Genomic DNA, 13748 nt, shown 5'->3' on the forward strand with positions numbered 1-13748 from the left:
ACACAGTACTGGAGGTGAGGTCAGCTGACATGGCCGAGGAGTTGAACATGAGTACATTCTGCACGGGGCTTTGTTTGTTTGTTTTTCTAGTAACGGAGAGAGAGAGGATGGATCGCTGGCGTCAAAAAGTTCCAGAGCCGCGACTCGGCCTTGAAGCTGCCGTCGCACATCGTCCCGCCGCCCCGGAGCTCAGCCGGCGCGTTTGTTTTTTCACCGCTGCCGACCCCCCCGAGTGCCCCACGGGTGTGTCCGAGGCTCCGGGGGTTCGATGCCCGCCGCCCTCAGCCGCTCTGGATGTACTTCTTGATGACCACGCAGCCGTGTCTGAAGAGCGGGCAGGGCAGCGACTGCAGCAGCGTCCACGTGTTGGCGCTGGGGTCGAAGGTCTCCATGTTGCCGAGCGCCGGGCCCTCGCTGCTCACGATGCCGCCCGTGGCGAAGATCTTCCCGTCCACGATCACGGCGCTGCCGAGGGGAGGGAGGACACAGGGAGGGAGTTTAGTTAACGCCGCCTTTTAAAAAGACAGAATCCTTAACGGAAGCATCATACTTTTGCTCTAAAGCCAAACAATTAACTCGTTATGTTGCGTGTTGTGCTAAGCTAAGCTAAGCTACTTCGCTACTATGTTTGACCCAACTATTATTGCTTTTTCAAAAGGGCAAACTTCTTCCAACATATGGTCATCCTTTTTTTTATTTTAACACATGATAGACTTCTATACAACCAGAGGAGTCGCCCCCTGGTGGTCAGGAGAGAGAATGCAGCTGTAACGCATGAAGCAGAGACTTCTATACAACCAGAGGAGTCGCCCCCTGGTGGTCAGGAGAGAGAATGCAGCTGTAACGCATGAAGCAGAGACTTCTATACAACCAGAGGAGTCGCCCCTGGTGGTCAGGAGAGAGAATGCAGCTGTAACGCATGAAGCAGAGACTTCTATACAACCAGAGGAGTCGCCCCTGGTGGTCAGGAGAGAGAATGCAGCTTTAAGACATGAAGCATAGACTTCTATACAACCAGAGGAGTCGCCCCCTGGTGGTCAGGAGAGAGAATGCAGCTTTAAGACATGAAGCAGAGACTTCTATACAACCAGAGGAGTCGCCCCTGCAGAGAGTGTAACTTTTAAGACAGTATTTGTCGACCTGAACCGGCTGATTCTATTCTTGTCGGTCTAGAAGTTCTTTGTGTTTTTTTTTCATATTCTACTTCAGCCGCTCGTTGTCTTCCAGCATCGAGCGACTGCAGCTCTCACGCTTCCCTCTGAAAGAACCGTCTGTTCAGAACAAGTTCTGATGAGATAATCATCGTCAGGAAGATAATTAGCTGGAAGCGGCTTCAGCTAATGTGACTGTGTGAGATACGCAGCGCTCGCAGCAGCAGACACGTTCCTCTTATTGTCTGTTGTAATCAAACGCACAAAGAGACGCTGCGGTGTGACGACACGACGTTTAACAACGACTTCAACTTTTAATGGCACGCAGCACCGACACCCTATAGAAGCTTTATGCGCTTTAACTTTAAGAACTACTGCACTATTACATTTTTATGCCACAAATCACTTTTTATGACATAAAATGTTTCTTTTTTAAATATATACAATGTTTCTTTTTTATGAAATATTTACAATGTTTCTTTTTTATGAAATATATACAATGTTTCTTTTTTATGAAATATATACAGTGTTTCTTTGACATTTGTATCCAAACCATACACACTTTTGTTACAACATACTATTCTATCTTCTATCTATCGTACTATATTGTGACTTATTTTATGAAATACTCATATATTCTTTACTGTGACTCATGACTTTAGTATGTACTGTACTAGGATTTTGTCATGGCTTAAAACTTTGTGGAAGTTTTTACATGTACAGATTGTCTTATTTTATGTTATCTTAAAGTCCTCTGAGTCTAATTTGTAACGTGTGATTCTGCTCCACACAAATTAAACTGAATGAAATACTACTTTTTATAACTCATTATTTTTGTCTATACTCCGTGAACTTGCTGATTGGCGCCTGAGATCGTTTTGGCATCGCTCACACAACAAGGCCACACACACACACACACACACACACACACACACACACACACACACACACACTATTACCTCTTGAGGGCGAGAGAGAAAACTAATGAAAAAGCAAATATCTCTACAAATGTTCTCGTTTGATATGAGAAACAGAAACAGGAGTTTGTGTGCAGGAAGGATTAAAAACTTGGGGCTGTAAGCTGATTAGGGCTTTGTACTCCTATTGGGGTTTGGAGAGATCTGCATTTACATAAGGTGCACACACACACACACACACACACACACACAACACTGTCGGGAATGTAACAGATTATTACATAAAGCCTAAATCTACTCGGAGAGCACCGCGCAGCTGATCTGAAAACGGAGAGAGCAAAAGGCGCTCTGACTGATAAACAGAGGAGGGGAGGAAGGGAGGAGGAGGAAGGGAGGAGGAAGGAGGAGGAAGGGAGGAGGAAGGGAGGAGGAAGGGAGGCCCGGTCGCAGCGCTGGAGGACATCAGCGCTCCTGCAGGACGACCTGCTCGACCTCCTCTGAGTGTTGTGCGTTTCTATTTGGCGGCGATGTGCGTTTGTTGTCGCCTCCTTTTCCCTGCATCTCTCTCTCTCTCCCTCTCTCTCTCTCTCCCTCCCTCTCTCCCTCTCTCTCGTCAGACTTAGTTAAATGTAGCAGAACAGCCGCGTGCCGCTGCAGCTTGTCGATAACTCCGACAACGTGATTCATGCTACACGTTCTGCACATACGAGCTGCGTCTGTAATTGCGTCCCAAATGTATTTTGTGCATGTTGCTGCTGCTGCTTCTTAGATTATGTGAAAATAAGCGTGTGAGGGGTTCATTATCCTGCACGCTGCCTGATGTTAGGACGTGACGCTCCTGTTGTTCACGTCATTTATCTCCCTTTGTTAGCCGTTAGCCAGCCACGAGCAGCGCTAAAAAGTTGCAGCAGAAGGCCGCAGATTCCTACTTTTAATTATATTAAAGAACACAAACGTGCAAAAACAACACACAAAAACACAAATGACTCAGCATAAAATGAGTGTTTTGAAGGTCTGCTACGTCGATATCCCAACGCATGAGTCTCGTTTTTGTGACATGACGCTGCTGATTCAGCAAATTAGAAAGAATATATATTTAATATTTATATAGTCAACAGCCACATGGCTTTGTGTTAACTACATCACATGTTGACACTTTAGATGTAGAAGAAGGATGAGGAGAATATATATTTAATATATCTAGTGAACAGCCACGAGTCTTTGTTTTGGGTTTAATGACGACATCATCATCATCATCATCATCATCATCATCATCTCTCCTGCAGCTGCTACCTGTTCACACGCTGACAGATCTGCAACGTAACACTTTGAGGATGACGACGACGTCGAGCTGCTTTTCAAGAAGCTTCACACAGAACGATCTGCAGCTTTTCAAGCATCTCTCTCCCTCCCTCTCCCCCCCTCTCTCTCTCTCTCTCTCACCTGCAGAACTGCCGCGAGTGGTTCATGTTGGGCCCGGCCTTGATGTTGCCTTTGTCCGGGTCGTAGATGGTGGTGGCTCGAGCGTAGGCTCCTCCCAGGATGAAGATCAACCCGTTGAGACTCACTGCCGGGGCGTACTTGTTATCTAGAGAGAGAGAGAGAGAGAGAGAGAGAGAGAGAGAGAGAGAGAGAGAGATATTGTTAACATGTCGTTCCCTCGTGCAGGAGACATCAATCTGTTTGTTTCTTCTTGCAGAAATCATGATCAAACTTCTCATCACTTTACAGATGTTCTCAAGATCGCTTCAGGGGGAAAACACACATATGAAGGAACCGAGTCCATAAATCACACCGACTTTTTTATTGGGTTCTGCTGCGATATATAAATATATGTTTAGGGGCTCGGCCGCGATATAAAAGAGTTACCTGAGTCCCAATGATTCACAATTGCATTACGCCGCTCCGGCTCATGCACAGAGTCTCACTGAGCTCGAGTGCTGGAGGATGTGAACGAGTGAACGAGTGAACGCTGGGTAATTCAATCTGATACGGCGAGCGGCGACCGAGGACAACGCAGGCGAAACCAGCAAACCGCTGCGTGGGAAGAGGAAGAAGAGGAGGAGGAGGAGGAAGAGCGATTCAAACTTGAGGTCGTCTTGCAGCCAATTTACAAGCGGCGTGAATAATGCGGCGGCGCTCTGGCGTCCCCTCGTTAGGAGGAACGACGTGGCGCTTTAATGATGGCGGCGGCGTGCAGGGGAAGTGGCCTCCCGTCTTCTCCCTCGCCGCTGAGGGGAGGCGACATGTTTGATTAACAGGTCATCTCTAGAGCTGCTGCTGCTCGACGCTCTGGAGGAGCTGCGATGAGTTTCCAGCTGCAACAAGAGTCACATGACGAGAACCGGAGCAGGAAGAAGAGAACAAGCTTCATGAAAGATGCACCACGGGCGAGTTTGTGCTTTAGAGAGAGACGACAGCGTCCTCTGAACAATGTTAACGAAGCAGGTGAATACTGAGACTTTAGAGGAGGAGAAGAAGGATAAAGAAGAAGGAGAAGAAGGATGAGAAGAAGAAGAAGAAGAAGAAGAAGCTGCACATCTGATGCGTCCGCTTCAGTTTTCTAGAGGAACGGAGCTGCGAGCTGATTGGTCGTCCTCGCGCTGCCTGCCGTTTATTTTCTTCTCTTACCTTCTCATTGATATGCCGCCGCCGGTCTTTCCGAAGCATGCGTGTGTGTGTGTGTGTTAGCGTGTGTGTTAGCGTGTGTGTGCGCATGATGTTTTGTGTTCGGTCCCATAAACACAGAACACTCATTTCTCTCCGCTTGGCGCCCCGAGGCTGAATAATAACAGGATGCTCTCGACGGAGAAAAAAAAAAAAAAAAGAAGCTTTTCCTCCCCTCATGAAGCTCGGTGAGCCGGTTCCAGCACCTCCAGGTGAGCCTCCTCCTCGTTTAACTGACCTGCAGGTGAGCCTCCTCCTCGTTTAACTGACCTGCAGGTGAGCCTCCTCCTCGTTTAACTGACCTGCAGGTGAGCCCCCTCCTCGTTTAACTGACCTGCAGGTGAGCCTCCTCCTCCTCATTTAACTGACCTGCAGGTGAGCCTCCTCCTCCTCATTTAACTGACCTGCAGGTGAGCCTCCTCCTCATTTAACTGACCTGCAGGTGAGCCTCCTCCTCGTTTAACTGACCTGCAGGTGAGCCTCCTCCTCGTTTAACTGACCTGCAGGGAACCGCTTTTGGGGGTTTCCCAACATCTCTTTGCCTCTTTTCATCTGATGATGATGAGAACCAGGCGAAGAGCACGCTGAAGATTCCTTAAAATTCCTAGAGAAATCTCTTTTTTTTTGCGGTCTCGCTTCACATCCCCGGTGTTGGAAATGTCTGCTAAAAAGAAGCCACGACTGCATTTTCTACTTAAACATTTTTAAAAAAGTGGAGGAAACAAAAAGCGAAGTTTTAACACGACAACGAGGACGAGAGCTCGAGCGCTCACACGCTGATGAAACGGCTCAGTCACCGAGTCTGGAAAGCCCTCCGGCCGGGGTCAAGGACGGCAAACAAATGAACACACACACACATACACACAGGGTTGTGATGAAATGCGAAATGTGTCTAAACAAACACCTCTGCTGTTTCCCCCTCGCGTCCTTTTTTTTTTCATCTGATTTCTGCATCAACACAGAAGATATCTGATTCAATAAAAACCCTGAACGCGATAACACACACACACACACACACACACACACACAGCTAAATATGCTAGCAATACTGTACACTGTACAGATGGAGATAAGACTCACGAACGTCAGCCGTCGTCGCAAAGTTAGCAGCGACGTGGAAATGCGGTCGCGAAGAAGAGTAAATGAAATGGATTTGGTGGGACGTCCTCCTCAGAGATGAGGAAGATGAGGAAGAGGAGGAAATAGGACAACAGAAGCAGCGTCTCTTGCTGCCAGAGTCTCAGATAAGGTCACAACAAGGTAGTTGGAGCAGTGAAATGTTCTTTATCTTGTGGCGGGAGGAGGAGGAGAGCAGCGGTTTTAAAAATGGCGGAACGAAAAAACTGCAGGGGATGATTTTGATTTAATTAAGTGTGATGGAGAGAGGAGGTGTGGGTGGGTGGATGGACGGGTGGGGTTGGTTCCAATCAGGATGCTGTGAAAACACTCCAGCGTCACTTATAGGCAAGCTGTTGTTCTGCTCGTCTATTTCCCGATAAAGCGGTCTGGCCTCTGCGTCCGGGAGGCGACCATTCGATGCCGACCTGTCAGTCAGCACCCGGGGTGAATACTGCAGGGAGCTGTGTGTGTGTGTGTGTGTGTGTGTGTGTGTGTGTGTGTGTGTGTTCTGCCTGAGAGGCTGCATTAAAAGATGTGCGATAGTTTGCAAAGAGTCACTTTACCTGAAGTTATGCTCGTCATAAAACTGCATGGTACAGTATGGAAGTCGTGAAAAAAAAGAGTCATAAAACATATTGTCTGTAAAAGTCGTGGTATAGGAGGTCAGAATAAAAATGTCCTCGTATTGTATTATTCATAAAAAAAAAAGTTGTGGTATAGTACACCATAAAAATATAATACAAAAAGTTGGGGTGTAGCGAGTCATTAAAAGTCCCAAAAAGAAAGTCGTAGCCGAGTTTAAACATGTCGGTGTGCTACGCTACAAAAAAACCGTCCGAACAAATCCAGAAATAGTCGGACAAGTTTGAAATTCTTAAAAAAAGAAAACGCAGAGGAGGTTTTCTCGTTTACCTTTAGCTATTTTACCTTTAGCATTTATAATTTCACTTAACCAAGTCTCACACGGTCGCCGTAAAATGCTAACATGAGCATGCTAACACCAACATGTTAACACTCACATGTTTAGGACAACGTGCTAAAGTCAAACGTCAATGTGCTAACATTAACGTGCTAACGTCCAACGTCATGTGCTAACGTTAACATGCTAACATCAAGATTCTAACGTCAACATGCTAACATTACATTTCTTTTACCTGACATTTTTGCTCTGTAAGATGTAGACGGCTACAGGGAGCAATAAGAGGTTATGCTAGCTGTCTTTGCTAGCGGAGCCAGGGGTTCGAAGCACCATGGAACTAGCTAGCTAACGTGTGATGTTCACCACCTGAGTTCAGCGTGATAGCATGCTAACCGTGGACAATAATAACTAAAGACGAGTACAGAAAAGGTCACAAAGTATTGGAAATCGTGTCGTGACGGCTTGAAGCTAGAAGCTAACGTCGTTACAGTTCACCACGAGGGGAACATACGTTCGGGCCGCTGTTATTTACTGAAGATTGACTTCTGCTGTGTTCACGCAGCCTCGACACGGTGTTGGATATTAAAATCTCTGCATGTTGTATGTCAAACAGCATAATGACACACACGGGAGCGTCCTCGCACCACGCCGCCGCGCTGCGCCGCAGCATTAAAGAGTCAGAGAGGGCTTATGGATTTTCCCTCAAAATGTCAATTCCACACACACACACACACACACACACACACACACACACACACACACACACACACACACACACACACACACAGAGTTGCCTTCACCTCCATTGTGCGGCGGCGGCGGAGGCAGAAACCTCAGAAAGAAAAAAAACCTTGACATTATGGTTATTTGTGTGAACTGACCTTTTAAGGCCAAGCCGAGAGACTTAATAAATTGTTAACTGTGTGCGAGGCTGTGTGTGTGTGTGTGTGTGTATGGGACTCGATTGTGTGTTTTCAGCGCATGCGGCGCCCGGTAGACGGACGCGCTGGAGAGACAAAGAAGACAAACGCCGCCGCCGACCCAGCGGGGCGTCTCCACAGACTTGTTGAAGGCACTATTTTTGGCATAAGGAATATTATTTTTCACTCTGCGAGAGATAGGAAGTCAGTCTTGATAAGTGTTTGTGAAACCCATTTGCAGCTCATGCGGGAGACGGTCCATGCGGAGAGAAAACACACACACACACACACACACAAAAAATAACCCACGACTGTATTTGTGTCAGTCGATAAGACGGCGCTGAGAGACCGCGAGAGGAGGGATGGTGAGACGTGCGAAAGAGAGGGGGAGTGAAAGAGAGAGAGAAAGAGAGATGAACACTGAGATTAGAGGAGGGGGGAGGTGGAGGAGGGAGGAGGGAGGCGGAGGCTTGATGGAGGGAGGCGCAGGCTTGATGGAGGAGCGCTCCCCACCGGCTCACTGAAATCATCGCCGGCCCAATTTCACAGGAAGCACTAAACCTGTCCATTATCCGCCGGCTCGTCGGCTGTCAAGACGCGGCGCTCGTCCGCGGCGCTGACAGATGACGGTCTGTCCGTCTGCGTCTCCTCGCCGTAAACGCACAAATAAAAAGACAAAACGGCGCGCGCACACACACAAACACACACAGACGCGCAAACACAGAGTGTAACCGCCTGGCTTGTTACATAATGCATTGCACCGTGTACTTGTGGCTCTGGGGTGTGTGCAGTTGATAAGAGGTAAGGAAGAGGGTGTGTGTCTGTGTGTGTGTGTGTGTGTGTGTGTGTGTTTCCTCTCGTTCTTCCTCTGCCAGCTGCTCTCTCAGCCCTTTTAGTACCACGCTGCTCTCGCCCTGAACACCCCGCGTTACATAATCATAATTTCGCTCACAGCGCCGTCGCTCTAAAAAGGCTCTAATGGCGGCGAGGAGGGTTTTTTTTTTTTTTTTCTGGGCGTCCGCGTTGGAGGGAAGCGGCGCCTTAATGACGAAAACAACTTGGCGTGGAAACGATTTGAACTCAAATACATTTCAGACGCAGTGTGTTTCTCTCCGCGTCGCCGTGTGGGATATTAATTCTGTTTTATTTTTCGTGCATTTGGACGGCTCGTACGCCGCGAGAAGCCGTCGTTTGCCAACATCTCAAAACGAGATAATCCAGCATGAAAATATAGAATTTGTATCCGTGTGGGGAAATTAATTAAAATGAACATAAACAGATTTTTGCTTTGAAAAAATGTTTCATTTTTGTCGCCGTTAAACACACAGCTAGCAGCGTTAGCTTAGCTTAGCTTCAGGGACTGGGAATAAAGCTAAAGATTAAGAATGAACATGTTGCATTTCTTGAAAATCGGTGGAAAAATATAAATTCGCCATTTCTTGGCCGGGACCGACTACTTCCTGGAGCTTCCACTGGTTGCCTGGGAAGCCGAGAAATAGCCCCGCCCCCTTCCTGTATAACGCCAAATCATAATTTTTATGCGTTATAGTTTCTGAACGGATTAAAAAAAACAAGACAAAACATATTTAGTGATCTTGTCAGACGAGCTCCCGGCTCTTAAAGCTCAGATGCTTCTCCATCTTTTCATCTTCTCTTTGCTTCAACTATCTGTGAAACACAAGCAATTGTGTGTGTGTGTGTGTGTGTGTGTGTGTGTGTGTGTGTGTGTGTGCAATAGTGTTGTCCTTGCCCAAATATTACAGACTGGCAGGATATGTTCAGATCAATAGCAATCATCCGCGCGCTGCGGCGGCTTCAAGGAGAGATGTTTCGGTGGGAAAACCCTCCGGATGAGAACCGCGCAGACTTCCTTTACACCGTAATGATGATGATGATGAGGAAAAGGTCAGGCGCAGGTTTTTTTTCCCCTCCACGATATGGAAAAGATGTTCGAGGATGGGCTCGAAAGACTCTCTCTAATGAGACGTCCATGACTCGAGGATTAGAGGATGAATCGGTACAGCGCAGTGATTTCGTAGCGTTACATTATTAATAAGAGAAAGTACGATTATGCGTTTAATCGTCCCGCAAACATGGAAAATAAATGCACAAATGAGGAAAGAGCATATGGGATCACAACTCGTCCCCGTTGGAGGGCGTAGCGGTGAGTCTTTACCTATCATGGGCGACTCGATGAAGCTCCAGGTGTTGCTCTGCGGCACGTAGGACTGCAGGACGCCCGCCGAGCGGCCGGCCTCGTTCACGCCGCCGAACACGTAGACCTTCCCGCCGCACACGGTGGCGGCCGCCGAGTGGACGGGCTTGGGGAGCGGCGACACCGTCTCCCACTGGTTGGTGATGGTGTCGTACCTGGAGAGAGAGAGAGAGAGAGAGAGAGAGAGAGAGCGAGAGAGAGAGAGAACACACAATATTTGTTTAACGCCAATGAAAAAAGCCGAAAGCAAAAAACAAACGGAGAGAAGGAACGAAAACTCTCAACTTCACTTCCATTAAACAGATCCGCGATGGGGAGTCTGGAAAATGACATAAACTCTAATGATTCATAAACTGTTCTAACACTCGGCAGTCAGTCGTTTACATCCACACACACACACACACACACACACAATACACAGAAACACTCCCACTGCTCAAGAATTTGCAGTGAAACGCTGGTTTTTCGGCTGCGGGGCTGACGGGATGTAATTAGCAGGAATGCCTCCGCCACCAGGGAAGATGAAAAAGACCCGCCATTACGTACAATGACAGCAATTAAAGCAATTACACAAAGCAACATATGTTGCCGGCTCCGAACCATTAGTCTCTGGAGTCGGGGCTGTTGTGTGTCAAGCGCTCGAGCTCCGGACACTTTATTATTTATTTCCTCCTCGCTGAGCCCCGTCTTTGGCAGAGACTTCCCACTCCGACCTTAAAAAAATTAAAAAATCTAGGATGAAAAGGATCTCGACACAAAACGGGCGACAACGAGACTTTCGGCTCAACGCGGCCGCGTCCTCGCCTGCAGGTCGAGCGCCAGGTTTTATGTATATTTCTTTAAATTGTGTGTTCGCGCTCGCTCGTGTTTAGACGTCTATTTGTGTGCGTGTGCTGTTTTTTTTTTTTTAGCCCCGTGGCACTATTAGCGTAGCGTGTTAGCGGTGTAATCCCGCGTCCGCGGGCCGCTGATCAAAGCGGCCGACAGCCTTCCAGCTGGAGAAAGTCCTCATTAAAAGGAGCCGCAAAAAAAAAAAAAAAACGGGGATCTGTGATTAAAACACACAACCAGACTGAAGCCGGCTTTCTTAATCAAGGTTGTCGTCTTTGTAGTGGGAAAAAAACGCCTTTACATTCAAAATACTGCAGCCAAATGGGACAACAGACCCACTTACAGGATAGAAGACTCCCATCTTTGCCACTTTAAGCCAATTAAAGTATGGATTTCTCCCGAGGTCAACGACCTCCTTTTCACTGCGGACGTTAAGTCTTTGGACGCTGTGGCTTCTGGGCTGAACTCAAAAGGAAAAAGACAAGAAGAAGAAGAAGAAGAAGAAGGGCTGTAAGATAAATTAAAAAAAACACAAACGCGAGAGGAGACGAGTGACTGAGCCTTTGGGAATCGACTCGTTTGGGGTCTGGTGATGGTCTTGGCGACGCCTCCAGAAGGAAAGGGGGATGGGCTCGAATCGAGACGCTCTGGGAGACGCCGACTCGGAGAAACACTCGAGTGCCAATTAGCACTGTTTAAACAAGGACACACACACACTGAGAGAGAGGGACTAACATCTCCGGCAGGTGTAATTACCCCTCGGACCACATCGGAGGAGGTTCATAAACTTAAGGGTCAGACTGCCGAGTGATTACCGGAGAGAGAGGAGCCCAAACATTTAGTCAGGATGTAGAAAGATCCTCAACACTGTGTGTACGTTTTAACTATTACATCTTCTGAGATTACATCACTATTTGGTTTAAGATCCGAGGCTTTACTTAAGATCTGTGTGTATTTGTGTTGTATTCTATTTATATTTCGACATACTAGACTTTTTTTAAGACATCATCTTCCGACGTACTTTTAGCGTTGTCATTTTTACAACTTACTTTACTAAGTTTTTAATGAAATACTGTTGTTAATTACTTTTTTCTTCATCACATACTGTACTATATGACCTTTTATGACTTAACTATAACTATGACTTTCAATGACAAAGTACACGGCAACCTTTCAGGGTGTGGGGCAATTTTTTGGCATAATTTATAATTTATTAGTTTTTCACGAGTTACTATACATTGCACGACATAGTAATTCATTTTAATTAATTTACAAACCCCTGGACTTCAAAGCTGTATTTTCTATACTATAGTATTCTTTATGACAAACTATACTTTTATTTTTATGCCCCAATATGACTTTTTATGACCTTTTGTCATTTTCATAGCACACGATACTTTAAGTCATGTTCCAGCGGTTTTTCAAAATAAAATGTCTGTTTTACTTTCATCTCATGCTCACGTCAGACATCGGGGATCATGAAATGACTTTTATTTTGAAGGGGCCATGAGCGTAGATCCATCAGAACGATCAGGTGTCCTGATAAAATAAGAACATGCGCAGGTCAGAAGGAACTCGGCGTTTCCGTCCTCAGACGTCATGAATCAGATTAAGATTTATTCCACGTGTGATTCACCATCAAGCGTTTAATGTGAACCGTGACATTAGCGGCGACGCTGAAGAGATGCACCGAGCAGAGGTATACGATGTGATTACATTACCGAGGAAGAGGAAGAGGAAGGAGAGAGACACTGCAGGCATTGCACAAACAAAGACTATCTCCCTCTCGACTCTGCAGCGCTCCTCCTCCAGACAGATGCTTTTTTTCGTCCTCGCTAAGACGCTGTTGGAGTTTATCCATCAACATGTTGCACTGCATCGATTCCCTTTCTCTCCAAAGTGTTCGCACACAAAAGGCGGATCGCGGCGTGAGGCCGCGTAATCGTCCGCGGCTCCTGACGGGGCTCGTTTCATCACGCCGGGGACAATCATCTCCAAAATGCGGCTGCGGGGGTTACAACGGAGCGAACAATGCGGGAATCGGGGGTTTCTTTTATGCCGGAGAGACAGACGGGAAAGAACAACAGATATGCGAAGAGAGGGAGAGATTGAGCATGAAAGAAAGAGGCCAGACTTTCAACTGGATTCGCCTCCCAGCGTTTACGGTGATGTGGATGAAGGAAAACAAGCTGATTTAATCGACCGGCGTGTCAGTAGTGGTGGTACTAGTTATGCCTCCATGTCTAAAGAAGACCCGTCTTGAGGGCGGCGCCGACGCAGACTCAACACCTGGGCTTTGTGCATCGATACCAAGAAGCACGAGAGGACCAGCGTGTAATTAAACCGCTGCCGGCCGCGGTCGTTCCTTCATGTGACATCACGCTCGACCTGAACGTCCACTTTGTGAAACTAAATGTCACAAATGAGCACATGGATAAATAACAAACCCATTTAATTTAAACTCCAGTACATACAGGAAATTGCGGGATATAAGGCGCACTCGTTTCATTAGCCGCATCTACTAAAAAAAAAGACAAAGAAGAAGAAGTCGTATTTAATCATAAACAAGCTGCAGCGGTTTCTAACCTGCTGTTGCTGCTGCTACCGAGTCGCTAGCTAGTGCTAGCTAGCTTGCTAGTGCAGCTATTTGTGGATTTTTCCAGTCCTAAGCAGTTGCAGAGACATGCTAGGTAGTGAGCGCTCGCTAGGTAGTGAGCGCTCGCTAGCTGGCGTTCAATAGCTGACGCTCGCTAGCTGACGCTCACTAGCTGACGCTCACTAGCTAAAGCTCGCTAGCTAAAGCTCGCTAGCTAGCATGTCTCTGCAACTGCTTGGAATTGGAAAAATCCAGAAATTAGCCGCACTGATATTTAAGCCCAGTCAAAGTTGAGGAATAAAGTAGCGTCTTATAACCCAAATTTCACGGTCGTGCATCAACATACTGTGGATTGTTTGGATCGGCTCTATTGACACCGAGATCCGATGATAGCATCCCGACCCACGCGGCGC

The 13748-nt window shown here is 47.0% G+C and overlaps 1 protein-coding gene across 1 annotated transcript in view; it reads right to left on the minus strand.

Moving 5' to 3' along the window:
• Positions 1 to 75: 75 nt before the first annotated feature.
• The window catches only part of LOC137785930 (kelch-like protein 29), a 189971-nt gene continuing 176298 nt past the window's right edge, over positions 76 to 13748 (minus strand). Inside the window, exons 13-15 of the mRNA XM_068577501.1 lie at positions 9870 to 10063; positions 3512 to 3656; positions 76 to 465 (exon numbers count right to left, since the gene is read on the minus strand). Coding sequence (XP_068433602.1) covers positions 282 to 465; positions 3512 to 3656; positions 9870 to 10063 — 523 coding nt within the window. The 3' untranslated portion in view covers positions 76 to 281. The remainder of the gene's footprint in view (positions 466 to 3511; positions 3657 to 9869; positions 10064 to 13748) is intronic.

The sequence above is a fragment of the Clinocottus analis genome, unplaced genomic scaffold, assembly GCF_023055335.1.
Source record: "Clinocottus analis isolate CAN_PGR_092001 unplaced genomic scaffold, fCliAna1.0.p SCAF_15, whole genome shotgun sequence".
In the NCBI taxonomy this organism is placed as follows: domain Eukaryota; kingdom Metazoa; phylum Chordata; class Actinopteri; order Perciformes; family Cottidae; genus Clinocottus; species Clinocottus analis.